At 59.4% G+C, this 21,609-nt stretch overlaps 3 protein-coding genes and 1 non-coding gene across 4 annotated transcripts in view; all 4 read right to left on the bottom strand.

Moving 5' to 3' along the window:
• The window catches only part of CPNE7 (copine 7), an 11,377-nt gene extending 6,302 nt beyond the window's left edge, over window positions 1-5,075 (bottom strand). Inside the window, 7 exon segments of the mRNA XM_024735485.1 lie at window positions 4-93; window positions 544-627; window positions 1,131-1,205; window positions 1,361-1,435; window positions 2,875-2,926; window positions 3,794-3,987; window positions 5,055-5,075. Coding sequence (XP_024591253.1) covers window positions 4-93; window positions 544-627; window positions 1,131-1,205; window positions 1,361-1,435; window positions 2,875-2,926; window positions 3,794-3,987; window positions 5,055-5,075 — 591 coding nt within the window.
• A 1,973-nt stretch (window positions 5,076-7,048) lies between these two features.
• Window positions 7,049-9,295, bottom strand: RPL13 (ribosomal protein L13). Its single transcript, XM_024735808.1, has 6 exons — window positions 9,226-9,295; window positions 8,928-9,048; window positions 8,677-8,818; window positions 8,303-8,476; window positions 7,761-7,817; window positions 7,049-7,232 (listed from the first exon to the last, which is right to left on the bottom strand). Exons 2-6 carry the CDS (start codon window positions 9,029-9,031, stop codon window positions 7,074-7,076), a joined length of 636 nt encoding a protein of 211 aa, XP_024591576.1. The 5' UTR covers window positions 9,032-9,048; window positions 9,226-9,295; the 3' UTR covers window positions 7,049-7,073.
• On the bottom strand, window positions 8,532-8,615 carry LOC112393545 (small nucleolar RNA MBII-202). Its single transcript, XR_003001943.1, has one exon. It is a non-coding gene; the product is annotated as a small nucleolar RNA MBII-202 (small nucleolar RNA).
• Window positions 9,296-14,272: 4,977 nt separating the features above from the next.
• Window positions 14,273-21,609, bottom strand: part of SPG7 (SPG7 matrix AAA peptidase subunit, paraplegin) — a 30,961-nt gene continuing 23,624 nt past the window's right edge. Inside the window, 8 exon segments of the mRNA XM_024735607.1 lie at window positions 14,273-14,809; window positions 14,812-14,962; window positions 16,450-16,527; window positions 17,033-17,199; window positions 17,973-18,129; window positions 19,191-19,306; window positions 20,526-20,636; window positions 21,241-21,343. Coding sequence (XP_024591375.1) covers window positions 14,766-14,809; window positions 14,812-14,962; window positions 16,450-16,527; window positions 17,033-17,199; window positions 17,973-18,129; window positions 19,191-19,306; window positions 20,526-20,636; window positions 21,241-21,343 — 927 coding nt within the window. The 3' untranslated portion in view covers window positions 14,273-14,765.

Genomic DNA, 21,609 nt, shown 5'->3' with positions numbered 1-21,609 from the left:
CACCTTCAGAGGCCGAGGCTCCTCACATCTGCACAGGCTGCTCAGAGACACCTTGAAAGGCTGCCAGGTGCGGCTCAGGTCGTTCTTCACCACCTGCGGACCGGGAGGGGCAGCTCAGGCGGCCCTGCCTCACGCTCCGGGCAGGACCCTGCGAGCCCAGAGCTGCATCTCCGAAGCTCGTTCCTTCCAGAGCCACCTTCCTAACACCCCACATTCCTGGACCACCTGAACTTCTTTTTCCTTAAATAGCCTTTTTTTTACTCAAATTAATTTATCTCAGAAAGAAACGCTCGCTTTCCGGGGTTTCCCTGGTGGCGCGGTGGTTGAGAGTCCGCCTGCCGATGTTAGTGATAACAAATCCGGATTCTTGATTCTAGGACAGGGGCTCCATGCCTACCTGGCCGCTCTCTGTTCAAAGGGGTATGGCGGTTTCAGAGGTCAAGACGTTACAGCCGTGGGGGGCCAGGGAGGTGCAGGGAAGGCCGAGGTGACTCCTTCCCGTCCTTTCACGCTGTCCCTGGGTGCTGGCCAGGGACCCCTCACCTCCGTCCTGTACACCAGCTGCTTGCTCTGATCATCGTTGATCCGGTGCAGCTCCAGGAGGGGGTCCGGCTTGCTGAAGAGGCCCTACAGGAGGAGCAGAGGGTGTGCTTGGCAAGCGGTGGGGTCCAGGCTCTGCCACCTCCTGGCTGTGAGGGCAACGGCCTCCCCTCTGGAGCGTCCCTGGCTCCCCAGCGCCCAGCACCCAGTTCCCACCCTGCCCCCCACCTGCCCCACCCCCGGTTCAGTCTCCGTCCAGGGGAGGCAGCAGGCAACGCCAGGTCAGACCCCTGCTCTGTGCCCCTACCTCACGTGAGAAGCCAGCAGGACCAGAACCGAGTTCAGATCCAGTTCCTCCACTGTCTGGACAGGGACCTCCCTGAGTGCCCGTCACAGGGAGCTGAGGATGAGCTGATGGCAGCGATACATACAGGACCCTGACAGCAGCACAACCGCCTGCACAGGCAGCCCCACCCACGGCTCTGAGTGCGTCCCACTCCTCAGCCACCTGTCTCCCTGTGGACACAGTGTAGCTCTGTCTACACCTCCTGACAGGAGGGAAAGCTGGGCTCCAGGGGGGCGCCCCTCACCTTGTCATCCAGCTTCCTGGCACGGAGGGAGAGCTCCGCATGGCCTTTATTCCCAGAAATGTCTCTGGCTATCACCTGGGCGAAGGGAGAGAGCGCCAAGGCTCCCGGCTGGTCAGGAGGGGTCTGACCCCACCCTTCCCTGCCCAGCTGCAGCCCAGCCTCGGGGAGGTGTCCGGACGCCCCGGCCTCGGCGAGGAATGGGCGGGGGTCTGCAGGGGGCGAGGCCTCACCATGCTGGGGGACTTGCCGGCGTTCCTGCTGACCTTCAGCAACAGTGCTGGGGTCACCACCTTCTGGGCCACGATCTGGAAGTCAGAGGCTCAGGGAGGGGTACGCACCTGCTCCCCTGAGGACCCTAACCCCGTCCTGGGTCTCCCTGTCTCCTTCCCAACACCCCCACTCACCCTCGGTGGCCAGGTTCCCCAAACCGACCCCCCAGGGCACCACGCCCTCGGCGCCTGGCAGCGGCCAGCCCAGTAACCCTCTCTCGCTCCACCAGGCCCTCATCTCGGCACACCTCACCACCTCCTAGGCCCTCCCACCGCCCACGCATCAGGTGAGGAAAGGGAGGCTCGGGGAAGAGGGAGACCACCGAGTCACGCTGGTGAGTGCGTGTGTGCAACCTGCAGCAGAAGCCGCGCCCTGGGAACCCATCACCCTCTACGGACCAGCGCAGCCCCTACCACAGCCCAAGGCCAGCGAGCGAGTGAGCGGCCATGGGGCTTCCCAGCCCCATCCAGGACCCCCAGGCTGCTCCCTCCCTGGGGTCTCAGCCCCCTGCCCAGCCCTCCCCTCCTCTCAACAATCTCCCCGGGGGCTGCATTCCTCATTGGCCTATAAGCCCCTGACTGGGCTAAGAGTTGACCCGGGAATGCCGTGTGCAGCCAGCAACACCTGCTCACCAGGAGCAGCGCTCAGACTGGTCTGCAAACAAGATAGAGGACGACCACCCTCATGGCTGCTGGACGACCAGGTACTTTGTATGTGTGGGGACTGCCCCCTTCCACTGGCCAGCGAGTCCTCAGCTGTGGCCGTGGTGGGTGAGGGCAGTGCTGACCCTCTTCGCCCTGCCCCCCACAGGATCTTGTCGGACAAGCTGGTTCAGGAGGTACCTGGCTAACAGCTCAGAGCACACAGGAACATTCTGTGCAGAAGAGAAACCCATCCCAGGTGGGGGAAGCGGAGGCCAAAAAGGGCCACGTGCCAGGCCCCCCAGATTCTCCCATTTGCAGACTCACTTCTGGGCTCTCCTGAGTCATGGGATAGTTGCTTTAGCTGGTTTGACAAGTGACCATGCTTCCTGTGAGCCCCGCAGCTCCCATGGAGGTGGCTTTGTCACGGCCCCAGTTTCCCATATGAGGAAGCAGAGGTCAGGGACTCGCTCAAGGGCGCAGCACTGGAACCTGAAGACCAGGTCCTAGCCTTTGGCCACTGATGGTAGCGCCCCTGACGGCCCCACAGATCTGGCAGTCCTGGGGGGGCCTTTCCCTAAAGTTTACGTGTATGTCCAGATGTGTGTCCATACATGTATCTGTGTATCCATGGATCTGCACCCACATGTGCATGCATGTTTGTCCGTGCATGCATGCCGATACACGTGTGTCCGTGCATGTGTGTCCCTGTGTGTTGTCCTCTTCCACGCTCATGAGAGCAGGTAAGAGGCCAACACTGGGTAGAAGCCTTCCTTCACGTGGGGCTGTGCCCTGCCTAAATCTTGGTCCTCTTAACTGATGGAAGGCTCTACCCTGCCGGCTCCAACCCAGGCAGCGATGGGGATGTCACACACAGGCTTCACGCTGGGTAAAAGGAGTCGGACACAAATGAGAACACACTGTGTGATTCATGGACATGAAATTCTAGAACAGGCAAAACTATTGGGGGAGGGGATTGAGAGGAACAGGGGACCTGCTGGATGACAAAAATGTCCTGTGTGATCTGGGTGATGGTCAGGTGTATAAAACTGTCTAAGCCCATCGATCCCAACCCTCAAGGTCTACACATCTTACCGTATGTAAATTACACCTCAATAAAAGACAGGCACCCCAGAGCACTCACGAGAATCTAACGTGACGCGAGTGTTCGGCTCAGAGCCTGCGCTAAGCTGTCGGGCTGGTGGCAAGATCTCCCGTTACACTGACCACGGTAGAGCTAATTGGGAACGACCTCACCAGAGCATGCAGTGTCCCTCGGGTGGCAGCTGGACCTCAGACCGGTCACTGCCATGGGGAGAGACGAGGGAAGGGCTCCCTTATGTCATGGAAGTGAAAAAAAGCAAACTGCAGAACAGTATATATGCCGTTTGTGTTTTTAAAAGTGTATCTACAGAGAAAAAACTACGTTCCTTTGCTCAGTTGAGAATAAATCTCTCCAGAAGGATGTAACGAACCTGGGGACGGGGCACGAGGGAGATACGTGGTCCAGGGTGTACCTGTTATACTTTCTATATTTAGACCCATATGAACGTATTACCCAGTTCAAAATTACATTTTTTTAAGTAAAAAATGTTTTAAGAGAAGGAGCTTTGGAGTCAGAGCAGCTGGTACATGGTCTGTGTGTAATCACGCTGTCCCCAGGCCACCACTGCCATCGCACCGGCCCTCAGGACCAGCTGAGGTCTCCATGCTGCCCTCCTCCCTCTCCCTCCCAAGGGGACGGGCGCCCACCTGCCCCGAGGTGCACTCCATGCCCCCCAGAAGTCATCATCCTGGCAGCTGAGGCTGCTGGGCCCGTGGGTGTTGTAGACCTCAAAGCACAGCTTCTGCACCTCCTCAAAGTAGTCGTCCAGTGTGAAGACCTTGGAGAAGGCCGGATGCAGGCTGCTCCGGACTACCTCGGTTCTGTCCACCTGCAAGCAGCCCTGGGTGAGCAGACCCGCAGCCCTGGGTGAGCAGACCCCCGGGGTGGGGGTGGGATCTGTCCAGCTGAGCACTCCCTGAGGCCCTGTGCCCCGGCTCTAGCCCTCAGGGTCCCCCCTCTCCCACCCATCTGCCCTCGGGTGGTCTTGAAGGACTTGCTTCCAGGCCCTGCTGTGGGAAGACAACCCCTCCCCCTCGCCCCGCCCGCCACCTGCTGCTGCGATACCCCAGGGGGGCATTGCCCAGACCCCTGGGCACCTCCCTCCCTGAGACAAAGGCAGTCCTCTGGCCCCCACAGAGGGCCTGCTCCATCCCCACACCACGGATGAGCAGGCAGGCTTAGAGAGGAGGGCGTGTCCAAGGGCCTGTGTGAGGTCACTCACTCAGCAGGGGGATTCCACCTGGACCCCCGTCTCCACCCAGAACCCAGTACTCTCACCTCCCTTGACCCTCCAGGCCCCAGGTGTCTCTGCAGCTTTGCTGCACCAACCCCTCCCCTCCCAAGTTGGCAGGGCCGCCTGAGCCCCTGTGAAGCCACAGTCAGGACACCTGCCCAGGGCCAGATGGAACAAGGGACACTGTCCAAGTCTGGCTGTCCCCCTCCTGGGTTCCCCTGACCAGGAGCCACTCTGCACAGGGCTGGCCCTGGGCACCCAATACTGCTGCTCCCAGGATGGTGGCCTGCTTCCCTGGGGGAGTGAAATCTTTCGTAACCCAACCTCAGCCCGCCATCCTTCACTTCTGTTCCACTCAGGCAGAAACAAGCTGCTGGGTCAGCCCACACTTCACGGACCGCACAGACAAGGACACAAAGGTGGGACCTCGGGCCAGGGCAGGAGGGGGAGACCACGAGGACAGCTGCCCAAAGCCCCCAGAGGGGTGATGGCAGTGCAGCCAGGGAGGCAGGTGGCAGCAGTGTCCACCGGGCGGGCGGTCCAGCTGAGGAAGGCCTGGTTTTACTCGTGCCTGGCTCATCTGGGGGCTCTGAGGATACCCTTGGCAGGAGCCGCCTGCATGGTGCGCCCAGCCCCTCCACCCTCAGTCCCTTTCAACAGTGACCCAGCTTTACCTCCTCTGCCGGAGGCACCATCCTTCCTGGGGAAATTTTCAAAAGGGCAGGATCTTACCACGCAGCACCGTTTCATCAGTTCGTCCCCCAGCACAGTGCAACTGGGGCTTACAAAGGAGGGGAGCCTAGCTGAGGCCCCACAGTTGGAGGGTGGGGACCAAGGCCTAACACACACCTTCCCACTGCCCCTCAGGTCCTCAGGCTCCCCAGATGTAACCCCCGAGAAAGCTCTGAGCCGTTCCCAGGAGGGTGGGCCCAGAGATGAATCTGGCAGGCCAGCCCTCTCTTCCTGGGCTGCAGGCCTTCACCAGGCCCTGGACCATGGTCCTCCTGTTGAACAGTCCTCACCGCTACCCAAGGTTGACACGCACCCAACACGCTGCAGTGAGAGCCAGAGATCTTTCAGAAAGAAATCTCCACAAAGGTAAGATAGTTTGTTTTGGTTACTGCCATGTCCCTGCAGCCTGGGACTGTGCCTGGCCCACAGCAGATACTCAATACTTGAACGAGTGCCCGTTCTCTCTTCATCGATTTGTTCTGAGACAATTCCCCGTACATCGCTTTCTACCTTCCCTGGCCCACCCACACCTGCTCCATCCTCAGCTTCCACCGTCCAGGTCCTCAGGACGGTCATGCCAGGCAGGCCCTGGGCCAGAAGCGGGTCAGCTCATTCAGTTTCCTCTGGTCTGGTTCTAAGCTACTGAGAACTGATTCTAGCTGAGGGAACAAAAAAGAACAAGGACACTGGGAAATTCCTGGAATTGGGCATGAACTGCTCTGGACAGAGGCTGCGGTTAGGAAAGGGAGGTCGTTGCCTCTCCTTTCCTCTGGACCTTCTGTGACGCAAAGACTGTATTTTCCTCCTGTAACGCCCAGAAAACATACAAGGAAAAAAATGGCAAGTGCAGCCACCTACGCGAGGCATCGAGGAAAGAGGACTGCTCGCCCTTTGCACAGCTGCCCCTTAGTCTACTCTTTGGCTTGAACTAAGTTAAGTCAAGTGGGAAAAAAACCTAAATAACCTAAAATGACTATGGTTTCCCTGTAAACTACAACAACTTGAATCAACTGGGAATTAGAATTTCAATTTTTTAGAAAAATATCACAATTATCTACATTTTAACAAAGCAACTACAGGATACAAAATCAAATTAAAATTCACTCTGGAGGAGTGACACTCCCATGGGTTAAAATGCAGTGATGTATACCTTCCCTCCAAAATAAAAAATACCATGTAACTTGAATATTAAACAAAAATTATTTGTAACTACCCAGACCGACGCTAGTCTCCTACAAATGCCCCAGCACTCCCTGGCGGCCACTGCAGGCACTGCGGGTGACACCAGCACACGTACTTTGGTTATCCGTCCAGGAGGTGCACCTACAACCCACAAACAGTTCTGCCCAGATGGACACTGGCACAGTAGACCCCAGCCCCGCACACCCAGCCAGAGGCCTCTCTGCCCCCCAGCCTGTGAGCACCTCAGCCAGGGCTCCAGCAGACGGGCAGCTACCCTGCCCTCGGGTAGCTTAACTCCTTGCCATGTCTCTGAGCACAAAGCAAATGAACCAGTGTCTCCAGGCTGTCCAGAGGCAGCGCCCCATGTACCCTCTCTCACAGATGGCTCATCAGGCTCCAACCCCCAGGCCTCCACACCAGCGGACCTTTCTATGGCTCATGACTTCCAAATACACAAAGTGAGCATGGACGTCAAATAAGTACCTTATCAACTGTTAGCTTTAGAGATGAGAACAGTGGTTTAATAGTCCTCCAAATTGCCTGAGGTAGTTGGTACCGAACGCACAGCTCCTGCAGGGGTGGAGGGTTCCGACAAGGAAACTCACTAAGCACCTGCCTCCCAGGCCCCGAACCTGCTCCCCTCACAGCAGGCCTGCTGCGACGAGGGACAAGGATGTGCTCCAGGTTCCCCTCAAGGAGGCGGCTCCCCAGGGCCCAGTTCCTTACACAACGAAGGTCACATGGACACTGCAGGCTTATCACAAGTTGCCAACAGCACTTTATTTTTTCTTTTCGACATCCTGTTCCGCAGCTTCCTTGGCCCTTTTTGCCCGGATGCCAAAAAGCCGGGCGTTGGCACGGGCCATGCGGAGACTGGCGAACGCCTTGAAGTTCTTCTCTTCCTCTGTGATGACTCTGGCTTTCTCCTTCTTGTAGACCTGAAAGGGAGCACAGGCCCAGGAGCAGCTGTCAGCAAACTGAGAGGCCTTGGAGGGGCATCTGCCCACCCAAGAAAGGCTACAGGGGAGGCCACCAAAAGATTGTAACAATCCCCTGTGGATTTAAAACAACCCCAAGTCATGTGAAGGGTGGGCGGGGCACTGTGTTTGTACAGGACCTGGAGAAGGGGAGGCTCAGGCCCACGCCCCACTCGCAGGAGCCTCAAGGGCCTGGTCAATTGCCACTCAGGTTACAGGATCACCAAACACCCAGGGTTGCCTACAGCCTGGCCTTTCCAAATAGAAGAGAAAAAGGACCCAACAGAGGGAGTGGTGACAAGTAAGGGTCCACAAAGCTTCCCTCAAAGAGTCCATCTGTTAAGATGCAGGAGACTCTCTCCAGGGTGGAAGGAAGGTCCTTTCCACAAACTTGTAAATCTCAACATGGGCCCCAGATGCCAGGCCGACTCCCTCCAACCCAACCCCCGCCCCGTCGTTCAGTTGCTCCCTCCCAACATGCCCACTTACGTTCCGTATCGGCATGACTGGTCCGGTCAGCTGGGTGGCCAATTTGAGCTCTTCAGCCTGTGTGCAGTGAGAAGGGAGTTAGGTGGGTTCAGCTCATCTGCCCAAGCCTGTAACCCCTGGCTGGGTGTCTGCCAATGGATCCCTGTCCGTCTAGCCGATGGCAGGCACAGGCACATGAAAAAGCGCCAACCACGTGTGCAGCAGAGACACACGTAGAACAACTCTCAGGAGCCCATACGGATGGACTGTTAACTTCACACAAAGGTCAGTAACCGGAAAAACACTTTCCCAATTCCACGACAGCTGGCTCCAAGTCCCACAGCTCTTGCCCACGGTGAATCTCGGCAGTCCTAACAATTACTTTGTGGATTCGCAAAGGCTTTCTTCTAGGTACCCACCAACCCTCTACTACCCTGCATGAAGACCCAGTTTTGGATGATAAAAAGCTACAGACAAATATGTGTTCTTCTCAAGGCAGCTAAACCCCCATTGAGACCTCCACGCCCTCACCAGGCTGGGCACAGAGGGAGCCCGGTACTCACAGAGCTGTCTCCCTTCTTGGGGGCCGAGGGCTTCCTGGGGAAGAGGATGAGCTTGGAGCGGTACTCCTTGAGCCGCTGCACGTTCGCCTGCAGGGACTCCGTGCACTTGTTCCGCCGCCTCGGGTCCACCGAGATCCCAATGGTCCGGGCCACCTTTTTGTGGATGCCGGCCACCTGCCCCGAGACAGACACAGATGAAGACCCGAGGGCTCCCCGGTCCCCACCCGCTGCCGGGAAAGCCCAGCCGTCAGATGGAAAAGGGTTCAAGCACACTTTCATCACAGCGGTGCAGCGATTCCGGAGAATGTCATCACTTGGCTGTGGGCCACGAGGGACAACCCGTGGGACTCAGGACGCGTGCTGGCGACACTCACCCTCAGCTCCTCCAGGCTGAAGCCCCTGCCGGCGCGCACCTTGGTGTGGTACCTGACCGTGGGGCATCTCACCACCGGCCGGAGCGGGCCGGACGCGGGGCGCGGGGCAATGCGGCGCGCCTTGGCCTGCCGGGCCTTGCGTCTGCGCAGACAGAAGCCAAGCGGCGGTCACCGGCCGCCCCGAGCGCGAGTCCCGGCCGCCCTCCGCGCGCGGGGAGAGAAAGGGGCGCGCTCGCCTCGGGGCGGCTCACCTGCGTATCTTGCGCGCCGGCTGGTTGAACCACGTCGCCACGCGCCGCTGCCAGTCCTTGTGGAAGTGGGGCTTCAGGATCATGCCATTCCGGCTGGGCGCCATGGCTGAGGCCGACTGGCCTGGGGAGCAGGGAGGACGCGGAGCGAATTAGGGCCCGGGCGCGGTGGCACGCCGGCGCGCGCACAGAGCCCGGGCCACGGCCCGACGCCGACGGCGGCGGGCGGGACCCCAGGAACGATAGATGGGGCCGGATGGTGTCGGATAGCGGCGATAGCGCCACGCTCGGGTGTACTCACCTCCTCCGCGGGTTCACGGACGCGGAAAAGAAAGGGGACCGCAGAGCACCCTGGGATGGTACTGGGCCCGGCCAATCAGAAGCGACGGAGCGTTCTGACCAACCAGAGCCAGGGCCGCCGAGTGACGTAAAGGCCCCCCCACCCCCCCCCCCCCGCCGGCCCAGCTGCACGGACAAACATGGCGCCGCGTTTTCCGTGCTACGGGAGTCCCGCGCCCCCGTACCCGGCAACGCCCGCGCCCCCGGCCCGCGGACGGTCTGGGTCCCGCGAAGCCTGGGCCGGCCGGCCGGCCTGCTTGTGCACCACGGTAGGCCTCGCCCTCCGCGTCCTGGTCTGCGGCCCCGGCCACCACGTGGAGCCTGCTTGCCCTCCCTGTGGGCGGAGCGCACACTTAGGAGCGGGCCTTCCAGAGCGCCCTGCGCGTGTCGCACAGAGGTCTGCGGTCGGGCCGTTGGTGGCGAGTACCCGGCAGCGAGTGTGGAACTAAGAACCGCGTGGCGGGTCGCGGCTGTCCCACGCTCCGCTGTGCACACTGCCACCCACGCAGCTGAGCGTCGTGAAAACACCAAGTAGCCAGGCCACCTGGGCTGTGGCGCCTCCAGTTCCCGGGACAGCTTGGGACGACGCCAACACATCCTGCCATCTTAAGCCTTGACACCCAGCAACCCCTTTACGTTCCCAGCCTCACCCCAGTCACCAAGGTTCCTCCCCTGAAACCTAATCAACGTTTTATGAATTTCATGACAAAATAAATTTGGAGTCCTGTGTCCTACACTGAGTTAACAGGTAGCTGATACTAATGCTGATAGCTTTCTGCCCTACTGAGACCCCCCCGGGTATTAGAAAAATCAGGGACTCATTGAGGAATTACAGGGTTATGGTTGGGGAGCCCAGAACATGTGAAAGGGCAAAGGAGGATTTTTAACACGTAAGTGCCAAGGCTGTGTGGAAGGTTGGAGCCCTGCCACCTAATAGGTACCTGCTCAGCTCTGACGCAAGGGCTGTGTCAGTCCTGCTTGGCCGACAGTTGTTAGCAAATGCAAGAAAGCACTTTTCGGTAAACTCGGAAGTGGTGTTTATCTGTGAAGTTAGGGTCATAAATTTTTATTTTGGAATACTTTTAGATACACAGCAAAGTTGCAAAAGTAGTACAGAGAGTTCCATTATATTATCCACCCAGGTCCTCTTAACATCCTACGTAGCAATGGTAAGGTTGGCAAAGCTAAGAAATTAGCATTGGGACTTCCCTGTTAGCTCAGTGGCTAAGAATCTGCCTCCCAATGCAGGGGACACGGGTTCAAGCCCTGGCCCGGGAGGATCCCACATGCCACGGAGCACCTAAGCCCGTGCACCACAACTACTGAAGCCCATGCACCTATAGCCCGTGCTCCGCAACAAGAGAAGCCACCGCAATGAGAAGCCCCCGCACTGCAATGAAGATGGCCCCTGCTCGCCACAACTAGAGGAAAACCCACGCACAGCAATGAAGACCCAATGCAGCCAAAAATTAAAAGAAAAAAATCTCTGCATCCTTTCACAGACACAGACGGCTAAACTGGAAGGTCAGTGACCCACAGTTAAGTGGCTGTGGAGTTAGCTAGTATAAAATCTTTGTACTAGTTTTGAGACTTTGGGCAAGTTATTGGTGTGAAATGGGAGGAGCTGCTGTTAGGACACAGAACACAGCGCAGTGCCCGGTGCATGGTAAGTCAAGGTTACACAGCTCTGCTTCCAGGTGACAGGGAAGGGAAGGCAGTGCAGGCGAGAAGGGAGCGGGGGAGAGCGAGGGGTCATCATCTGCCTTGCAAGTCACTTTGTCCATTGGAACTGAACCCACACTCACTCCACCTGGCAGCCTAACTGCAGCAGAGAGGCCCTGGAGGAGATGTCTGTTGAATACCCGGTTGCCTTGGCCTGGGACGTATTTCTTCGGACACAGACGTTAGCCCACACCTCCCATGTCTATCTCAGACGCCTTTCAGTAATCCCACCATGGACCAGGATACCTTGCTATTTTCTAATCTCAAACACATTCCTGTCCCCATCCCCCCTTTCAGACCCACAGACTCATGCAGCTCTGTCTGCTCATAGGGTGCTGCCCGGGGTACCGGGGGAGGGTTTGAAGTCTGGAGTTAGTGGTAAGAAGCTGAAGCTGCAGTTCGAGGACCTCGGTCTGCTGCACACAACCCGGCAACACAGTTTTTCGACACCTGAATGGTCCATACTTACATCCTTGGGGAAATGCAGAATTAGCAAGGCCCGAAGTTCCCATGTGATGTTCTGCTGAGAGCTGTTTCCCAGCTGGGAAGATGAAAGAAGTGAACTGTTATGTAGGCATCCTTCTTGACACACAGACTTGTTGGCTCAGGGTTTTAAAAGTCTTCAGCTAGGGACTTCTATGGTGGTACAGTGGTTAAGAGTCCGCCTGCCAATGCAGGGGACACGGGTTCGATCCCTGGTCTGGGAAGATCCCCTGTGCGCCACAACTACTGAGCCTGTGCTCTACAGCCCACGAGCCACAACTACTGAGCCCGCATACCTAGAGCCCATGCTCCGCAACAAGAAAAGCCACTGCAATGAGAAGCCTGTGCACCGCAATGAAGAGTAGCCCCCGCTCACCACAACTAGAGAAAGCCCGCGTGCAGCAATGAGGACCCAACGACAAGGACCCAATGGAGCCAAAAATAAATTAAAAATAAAGAAGTCTTCAGCTAGAGGGACAGCCCCTGCCTCCCTGCCACAGAACTCCACGGCACAACTCTGCCAAGGGGCTTTTGTCCCGGGCTTGGGCCTGCAAGGGCCACTGAAAGGACTGGCTAATGCCGCTGGACTTAGCACTCACTGGGGTCAGGGTTCCTGGAGGAGAGCCCTGGAGGGGTGGGGTATGCACAGCCTCCCAGAATTTCCTTTTAATTGTGCCCCAATTGCTTGCCCCACACCTACACCTGACTGGCCCCCTCCAAAGATAGTCAACACTAGCTCCTGGAGCCCTCTGACACACAGTCTTTATTTATTTGACAGCACCAGGTCTTAGCTGTGGCACGTGGCATCTTTAGTTGTGGCATGTGAATTCTCAGTCGCAGCATGTGGGATCTAGTTCCCTGACTGGGGATTGAACCTAGGCCCCCTGCATTGGGAGCACCAAGTCTTAGCCATTGGACCACCAGGAAAGTCCCTGACACACAGTCTTGATTTGTAAAATTAATCTTAGGGAATTCCCTGGCGGTCCAGCGGTTAGGACTGTGTGCTTTCAATTAGTTGATAAAAAAATTAATCTCACAGCGGCAACGTGTTTTTCTTGTGTTTTGACACACACAAAAGTCATGTTCCTAGAGCACTTTGCAAAAATTAGCACGCTGTCATAAATATGGGCTGCTGGTTGAATTAGGAAAAGCAGGAGCCGAACAACTCAGCAAGGACAGGATAATTTTACGGTGTTTCATCACAGAACTCAACCACCTGGCCTCTCAACTTACCAAAGTCGCGGCCAGCACGTAAACCTGATAGAGGCTGAGAGAGTCCTGTAATATGAGGGACACCTAATGTAAGTGAGCACCTGGAAGTACGTTATTATAATCACAAATATCTTATCTGAAAGTTGCTAAGAGTGGATCTTTTTAAATTATCTATTTATCTTTGGCTGTGTTGGGTCCTCGCTGCTGTGCGCGGGCCCTCTCCAACTGAGGTGAGCAGGGGCCCCTCCTCGCCACGGTACGAGGCCCTTTCATTGCAGTGGCCTCTCCTGCTGCGGAGCACGGGCTGCAGGCGCACAGGCCTCAGTAGTTGCGGCACTTGGGCTCAGCAGTTGTGGCACATGGGCCTGGCTGCTCCGCGGCATGTGGGATCTTCCTGGACCAGGGACCGAATCCGTGTCCCCTGCTTTGGCAGGTGGACCCTCAACCACTGCACCACCAGGGAAGTCCCAAGAGAGTGGATCTTTAAAGTTCTCATCACAAAAAAAAAGCTTCCGTAAGTATGTGTGGTGACCAGTGTTAACTGACTGACCGTGGTGATCACGGCACAATACAAACAAATAGGAATCATTGTGTTGTACACCTGAAACAAATATGCAGTACCTCAACAAAAAAATAAAAAAACATGTTTATATGAGCATGGACGAGAGTGGAGAACAACTTGTATGATGATGTAAGAACTCTAAGTTACTTCATCTAATAGTCTTTACCGGTCTTCTGGGGCTCTGATCGTATTAAATGTACATTTACCGTCAGGCCACGATGTACCCGCTCTGCTGGGCAGGGGCAGGTTGCCCAGTGCGGTCTGGCTGCTCCAGGGGACCACGAGCTGCTATTGGGAGAATCCCCTTCACCTCCGAGAGCCCTGTAAGGGAGGCGCGAGAGGCAGCAGAGGTGCACAGGCCCTGTGCCCAGTGCGCCCTGCGGGTGCCATGCCTGAGGACCGGGAGGTCACGTCACCTAGGACAACTCCCTTCTATCCATCAGAGCACCGTCCCCGCAGCCCTCCCTGCTGGGCGGCCGTGAGCCCACTCGCTGGCCAGCCCTGGGAAGCCAGGCTGCACCTTCCTCCACTATAGCAAGGCAGCCCGCTTCACGCCACTTCCATCCTATTCCTGGCTAAGCGTCACCAGACGTGGGCCATTTTAATGGTAAACTACGAGGGGCTGAGCACAGCCACATCCGTGTGAGATTACAGAGGCCGCCCCATGGCGAAGACGCCAGCCTCACCCTCTGAACCCTCGGCCGATCTTTGGGAAGGAACCTGGGGAACTGGGGCAGATGGTGAAGCATCTCTTGGGCTGCTCGCCCCCATGAGCTTCCTCGGGGCGCCGATGCACAGGGGAGGTGGAAGCAACGAGGAGCAGGTGGGAGCCCCCAAGTGGGTCACACCGCCGGGGACTCGGGGGGCCGACTGCAACCCGTCTGTCTGTCCCACACCCTCCCTCCCACAGTACTACAAGAGAGAGGGGTCCCAACTGGTCACCTCACAGCTGACATCACACCCTGTGAATATAGTATCCGTGACCCAGGACGGCCCTCGGGGCAGAGCTGACCACGCAGGAAACAGAGGCCTCCATCCACAGCATTTATTAGTGGTCACAGTTCCCAGGTGTCCCCCCAGTGCCCCTTGTGTGCACCCTTCCACGCGGCAGCAGGTGACGGGGCTTCACTCCTCCAGGCCCAGTGCCTGTCCCTGTGACCACTGATTAGCGAGCCCAGGACAGGGCCCCGCGGAGGACAAGCAATGAGGGGCTTGGAGGCCCTGTCACGGCGGAGCCCGGAGCGTCCTGACCAAGCCTCAGGAGCCGGGAGGAGCCCGGCCCAGGCCCTGCGCCACGAGCTGGCTGTTCAGGGCCCCCACAAGATGGGGCGCTCCGTGCGCACCGGTGACCCTCCCACAGGCGAGAACGACCCACAAACACGAAGGAAACCGTGCGTCTCTGCAGAGACATTTACTTGTCCCGGGCAGGGAAGTCAATAAATAGATCTCAGGGGCCTTGAGCTGAGACCTGCAAGGGCTGAGAGGAGGGACCGTCTCGGGCGGCCAGCAAGGTGGTCCAGCTATCAGGGCCAGGACTGCTCCTCCCCCTGCAGGGGCTGCTGCCGGCCGCCTCCGCCTCCCCCGCCTCCCGCTTCTCCCTCTGGGCGTCGCTCCACCTCTGCGGCGCAATCCTCTTCTTGGGCCCATGGGGGGGCGGGCCGATGAGGGCCTCGATGTCCTCGTAGTTGATCACTTCCTTTTCCAGCAGGGCGTTCGCCAGCTGCAAGAACAAGAGGCCAGTGTGAGCGGCTGACGAGCGCCCGGACAAGAGCCGAGCCCTTTGAGAGCAGGGCACGGTGGAGGGAGGGCCCAGCCCCCGGACCCGCCGGCCGGGTGGGCGGCCGAGAGCGCAGAACCGCTCCCTGACTCCGCCTTGGAGAAAAGGCCAGCTGCCAGCCCCATTAAGCTTTCTACTTCCCTTCCCAACGTGTTTATTTGGGGCAACTTCAACTTCTTTCACAAACACGCGTGAGCGTCAGCATGCGGGCAGTGGAGCTGGCGGGCAGGACCGCCTCGATGGGACCAGGAGAGGGGCCCACGAAGAGCCACCACACCCGCTGCTGAGGGGGTCCCATCGCTCCCACGCCGGCCGCTCCGACAGCTGGCCCTGGGCAACACGGGCTTGAAGTGTGCGGGTCCGCTCCTACGCGGATTTCTTCAGTGAACGTGACTGCAGGACTATGAGACCCACGACCCGCAGATGCAGAATCGCGGGCAGGGAGGGCCGGCTGTGAAGGCGGCGCTCGGGGGCCAGCTCTATGGTGCTCAGCCCAGGCACGCCCGGATGGCGCGAGCAGGTCCCAGCGCACACGGGAGCCCCGCACGGCAGCGGGCCGGTCCTGGTGGGTTCCGCACGGCTCCCGGCGGGCAGGCGCTGCTGCTCTCGGGGCCCCACAACACGACGCCCACAACATCACGCTGAAGGAACAGTGTCCTTCACAGGACGGCCCGTCCACAGAGAGCTGCACCCCCTCCGGGTCCATGGAAGCTTCACCTCTGCGGTTGCCTCCAAACCCAACAGCTCAGGCTGGCGATGAGGACACCAGACAGAGCCCAACTGGGGGACGTTGCACACACACCAGCCCAGCCCTCCTGCACTGCCATGAGCAACAGGTGGGAGCCGTGCCAGCCAGGAGGGCCTGACGGAAGTGACGACCGACCGGAAGGCGGGGTAAGCGCTGCGCGAGGCGGCTGAAGCGTGGACTGCGGTTAACGCCGCTGTGTCCGCGTCGGCTGGTCACTGTGTTGTGGGGAACGCGCCCCACTGATGGGAGATGTTAACACGAGGGGACCAGCTGGGGGCAGAGGGCTCTGTGCTATATCTGGTGCTTCCATGGGCACCTACAACTATGCTAAGCTTTAGAATTTAGTTTAAAAGTTCCAGGAGAAGTGTAAGAGCTGGAAAAGGACTACACAGCGTCGACCAGACCCCACTACTGGCTGAAACTGGGTAACGGCCCAGGAGGGTTGGCGATGTCCCTCCGTCTCCTCTGAAGGAACTGGCCTGAGAGGTTCAATGATACAAAGCTAAACGAGGTACAAAAGGTGCTACGTTCAGTTGAGGTGGGTGGGCCTCGCTGGTTATGTCGTTTTCTGGAGTGCTGTGCACGGGAGGGGTGAGCGGCTGCGTCAGCAGGGCAGTGACGGCAGGCCCAGGCTCCTGGCGGGACAGGCAGGCACAGGGCCCGGGGGGCGGCGGGGGCTCACCGCCTGCAGCTTGTCCAGGTTGTCCCGAAGCACCTTCTCAGTGTGCCTGTAGGCTGCGGCCACCAGCAGCCTCGCTTCCTGCAAAAGGAAGAGAAGAGTCTGTGATGGGCCAGGGCGGCTGGCCACCACGCGCGGGGTCCCCTGCGGCCCGGCCCTGGCGCTAAGGTACACAGAAGAAACACAGGTTCAGGAACGCGGCCTTTCGTGTCTTACAACGAACAGGAGAGCAAGGCTGTCAAGGGCCTCCTGCCCCCACCCCAGCCCCGGGAATGCCCTGTTCAAGGGGCCTGCCCAGCAGACAGCCCGCCAGCTTCTGGAGCCCCGGACCCACATCTGTCCTCCACGCCCACGGCTGCCTACGTGCCAGCGACACTGCGGTCATCTACCGTGGGCAGCTGCAGGGCTCACGGGTGCTGGCTCCGTCACTGGAGACATATACTTATTTGACGTCCCTCACAGTCCTGTGTTGTCTACGGTCCCACTGGGCGCCAGCAGGCCCTTGCACAACTCTTCTGGGCACACAGCCAGCACACACGAGGCCTGTCTCCCACCCGCATGCAGCTCGGGACCAGGGGGGACTCACATGGTCCATCATCTGCTGGAGGCCCTGGCTGAAGGGACGCCGTCCGACGCCTGGGATGCCGTCCTGGGCCTCAGGGAAGGAGATAGGCCCGATGCCAGGCGCCATCCCGAACTGCTTCACCATGGAGTAGGCGATGCGCGTGACCTTCCTCAGGTCGTCCTGCGCCGCTGGAGTGAGGGGTCAGAAAAGGGGGTTCTTTCCTGGAGGTGTAGGTCGAGGCACCCGGGGCCCTGCCGACCCCTGAGAGCAGAGGAGGGTACCCGGGGACAACTGTATCCTGTCACTGGTCCTTAAAACTTAAAAAAATGCTCTTTTCTTTAAAAAACAACTCCTCAGGGGCTTCCGCAAAAAAAAAACAAAAAAACCAAAAACAACTCCTCGGGATGCATCTCTGGATTCATGGCGCCGGCAGTGACCTGGCAACATCCAGGTCCGTGGGGCCCCGAGTCTCCCAGAACCTCCTCCACATCCTGACGGCCCAGCGAGACCACCTAGCTCCGCTTACAGTCTGCACGTGGGGAAAAGCCTTTTTTTTTTTTTTTTCCGTTGTGTGGGCCTCTCACTGTTGTGGCCTCTCCCGTTGCGGAGCACAGGCTCCGGATGCGCAGGCTCAGCGGTCATGGCTCACGGGCCCAGCCGCTCCGCGGCAATGTGGGATCTTCCCGGACCGGGGCACGAACCCGCGTCCCCTGCATCGGCAGGCGGACTCTCAACCACTGCGTCACCAGGGAAGCCCGGGAAAAGCTTTTGTAACAACTAAATCATCTAGAAAGTCTTGCTTAGTTCCAAACCTCCTTTGACCACAGCTCATCTTTTAGAAACACTTAATGAAATTCAAAACTGCATTTGCACCTGCTACTCAGACCCCTCCATCGGATTCACCACCCCTCACGCAGAACGGCTGCAGGCTGTGGAAGTCGTGTGGGCGCTAGCCCCTCACCGGAAGTGACCCTGTTGAAGGAGATGGACTCGGACGCACGGCCGCCGAGGGCCATGCACATCCTCTCAAACAGCTGCTCCCTGGTGAAGAGGTGCTGGTCTCTTGGGAGAATCTGAGTGAAGCCCAGGGCTGCATTGGTCCGCGGCGCGATGGACACCTGCAGAACAGAGGTGGCCCCAGGTAGTGGGCAGGACGTAGGCCTCAGAGATTGGGGGGTGCAGTAAGACCCTCTTCAACCAGAGGGTTCACAGCAGGGAGCAAGTGTGCCTGCCCCATGTTTGTAACAGCGTCACGGAGAAGGGCCCCCCCCCCCCGTTGGGGCGTGAGGCAGCTGCATACAACCACGCGTCCGCGAGGGAAGGAAAGGGGACGAGGACGGGACGACCCGCCGAGGGCCCCGCGCTGCCCATGCTCCCACCCACAGCCCACGCCTGCTGAGCCCGCGGGGCAGGGTTCTGGCAGCAGGAGGCCACCCTGAGGCTCCGAGGAGGACACGTCCCCACCTCGCCTGGCGGAGTGCCGAGCGTGGGCAAGGGGCTTTCTCGGCACGACTAGTCTGCCTGACTCTGTCGTCGAATGGAAAACCCTAAGAACAGGCCATTTTAAATTAGGGTATTTACTTCACCATGGGCTTTCCCATGTTAGTTTTTTGAGATACTGCATGGAAACAGTTATCTTGATCACTGGGTCTTCTCGGCGGGCAGCTCCTGCACAGGCCTTCGCCACAGCACTCTGCCCAGGACACAGCGGGGACCGGCCTGAGCGGCAGGACACCGGCCGACGACGCCCGACTGGCAACGTGCTGCTGCAGCCGTCACCCCCGGGGAAACGCCACACGCGGGCTGCAGCTGCCGCACAGCCCCGTCTTCGGGGGTCACGGAACAAGGAGCAAGGCGGCTCCTCCTCAGCCGGGGGGACCAAGCCCCCGGCTCAGGCCTACGTGGAGGGCACAGTTACAACCCTCCACACGGGGCACCCACGCCCCAAACGCGGGCACCGTCCGCAGGGGCCGTTCAGGGACCCCCGGTCACGAAAGCACACAGCTGAGGGGGCGTTACGACGGTACGCCTGCCAAATACGCGACGTGTGCTCGCCTCACTGCTTTCTAAACTCAGAGTCACGACGTCAGCACGTCCCAGAGCTGACGGCGACCCTGGCAATCCTCAGCCCCACGGGCGGCCGCGGCCACCCCGCCCGTGCCCGGGCCGCCGCACGCACCTTCCCCACGGCCTCCGTGTGCTCCAGCAGCCAGCCCACCAGGGCGTGGCCCGACTCGTGCAGCGCGACCACCTTCTGCTCCTCCTTGCAGAGCACCTGGCTCTTCCTGGCGGCCCCTGAAAGAACACCCAGCAAGGTGAGCTCAGGCGCACAGCCACCCGGATACGCGGCCAGGCGCGTGCTCGCGGCACCAAAGCGAGGCCTCGCTCGCCCCACCTGTGTAAACGCTGCCAACAGCAGCCCCTCGGGCAAGGCCCTCACAGGGCTGCGGGGCCGACGGCACGAGCTCGGGTCTCCTGCCGGCCCCCAGACCTGGCAGGGCAGCTGCGGCCCCCGCTCTCCGGTCCTGCCCGAGTTACTGACCCCTTACCTCGCAACCTTACAGGCATCCCCCTCAAGTCACTGCTGAGGTCCTGTCCGCTGTCCCCAACCGTCCACACAGCCGCGTGTTTCCACCTCTGCACCCTGAACAAGCTCTAGGCTCAGGGTACTTGGTAAATCACGCGACCGGGACTACCCCCAGCACCTGCTGTGAGGGGACACGTCCTGAGACGCACTGGCTGTGGCGGTCGGATCGCCCCACCCAGAGCCGGGCCCAGGAGCAGCCGCTGCAGCTCGGGAGTACCCCGCTCGAGGCACCACACACCCAGGTAGGATTCTGGACGGGTTTTCTCTAGTCTTTCCTGTTCAGATACTCTCGCTGTAAGCGCGTCACTTTCCACGTAAAAGAAATGGCTTACACAAGACATAATTTACAGTGAGAAACTGTGACGCTGGCTTGTGTCCAGGCTGCAGAGGCACCTGTCCTAGGTCTGACCTCAAACTGCGGGTGGCGGGCCCATCTGTGGGAGAGGCCTGCTCCTTGGTGCCACCCTCAATGACTTGCTCTAAACCCTGTGGGAGGACGAGGCGCACTGATGGCCTCTGGTGTTGCCCCCGGGCTGTGGGAGCTCGTCCCGCTCTCCTCACAGAAGGCCAAGGACCCCGCGTACGGCAGCAGGTGAGCACAGCTGCGGGCGCCGGCCCCGCCCAACACAGAGCACGGAGCCTCCTGCAGAGCAGGCCTCCTCCTCGCCCGGGGCGCAGCTGCCAACCCTGGCGACGTGGGCAGGGGCCTGTCCGGCGCTCAGGCCCCGCACGTTGGCCGATGGGCCGAGGACACTCACACTTGAGCTTGTGACACCCTATGGTATTTCTGTTTGCACTAACGAGAGTAAGTCACACCGTTAAGGCCTGACGTAAAAACAGGAACTCTTAACCCGTCTTCCCTCTTGGGCAATAATTCTGTCGCGCGGCGTCTAGGCCTGCCCCCCACCCGTGGGCGGGTCTGTGTACCGGCAAAGACGCGTTCCACAGCGTAGTCCAGGCTGGACGTGTGCACGGCCGTGTGCCCCTCCCGCGCGGCGTGCAGTGCGGCCTCGTTACAGATGTTGGCGATGTCAGCGCCTGTGGGCACGGGGGTGGCACTCAAGCAGACGCAGAGAGATGGGGGGCGGGAGGAGGGGGCTGCCCCATTCCCCTCGAGTGGCCGCAGGGCTGAGGTCAGCTGCCTCTCTGGACCCCTGCTGGTTCCTTCCACCTAGTGTTCCACACACACGTCAAGGGCTGAGAAAGGCTCTCTGACACCCATGAGGTTCTAGTTCAGGACGTTAAACAAAGTCCAAAGGGAAGAAATTTATACCACGATAAAAGGGGTTTCTACTTATATTACCCTGTAAAACGAGAGCCATACAGAAAAGAAACCTGATTTGTGACAACACGGAGACCGTGGGGGAGGGCAGTGGGGGGCCCGGGAGGAGACGTGGCCTTGCAGGTCAGCCCCCAGTGGGGAGGAGCGGAACAAAGGCAGGACCACCAGGACTGCTGGGGGTGGGGGGGCGTGCACAGGCGACAGAACCTCAGGGAGGAGAGTCCTCTCACCTCTGCCTGCTGCGTGTACACCTCACTCCCACCCCGGCTGTGCTGGCCGTGGGCCCAGAGCAGGGGTGGAAGGTCCCTGGGGAGGCCCCCTCCGCCCTCTCCAGCCCCAGACAGAGACCCGCGCCCCTACCGCTGAAGCCCGGCGTCAGCTCCGCCAGCCGCTGGGAGTAAAAGCTGCTGGCCCGCGTCAGCTTCAGGCTCCTCAGATGCTGCTCAAAGATCTCCCTCCTTTCCTGCGGGACACGGGACAGGGGACACGGGTCAAAGGACACGGGTGCAGGCTCCCGCCCGCCGACACTCGGGAGCCACTGGCCGTGAGGTCAGCTTTTGCTCCGAGAAACCAACTCAGGGCTGCAGGCGGCGTTTCAAAACCGGAAGGAAAAAAGGAGACAGGAGAAGATAAAGCACGTCACACATCACAGGTAGCAAAGGTTATTTTGTACCCTGTGTGACACGTCAGGAAGACGGGAATCCAGGCCTTCGGAAGCAGTGGCAGGCT

This window comes from Neophocaena asiaeorientalis, unplaced genomic scaffold, assembly GCF_003031525.2.
Source record: "Neophocaena asiaeorientalis asiaeorientalis breed wild unplaced genomic scaffold, Neophocaena_asiaeorientalis_V1.1 scaffold40, whole genome shotgun sequence".
Classification (NCBI taxonomy): domain Eukaryota; kingdom Metazoa; phylum Chordata; class Mammalia; order Artiodactyla; family Phocoenidae; genus Neophocaena; species Neophocaena asiaeorientalis.
This window is presented reverse-complemented; position numbering and strand designations above follow the sequence as displayed.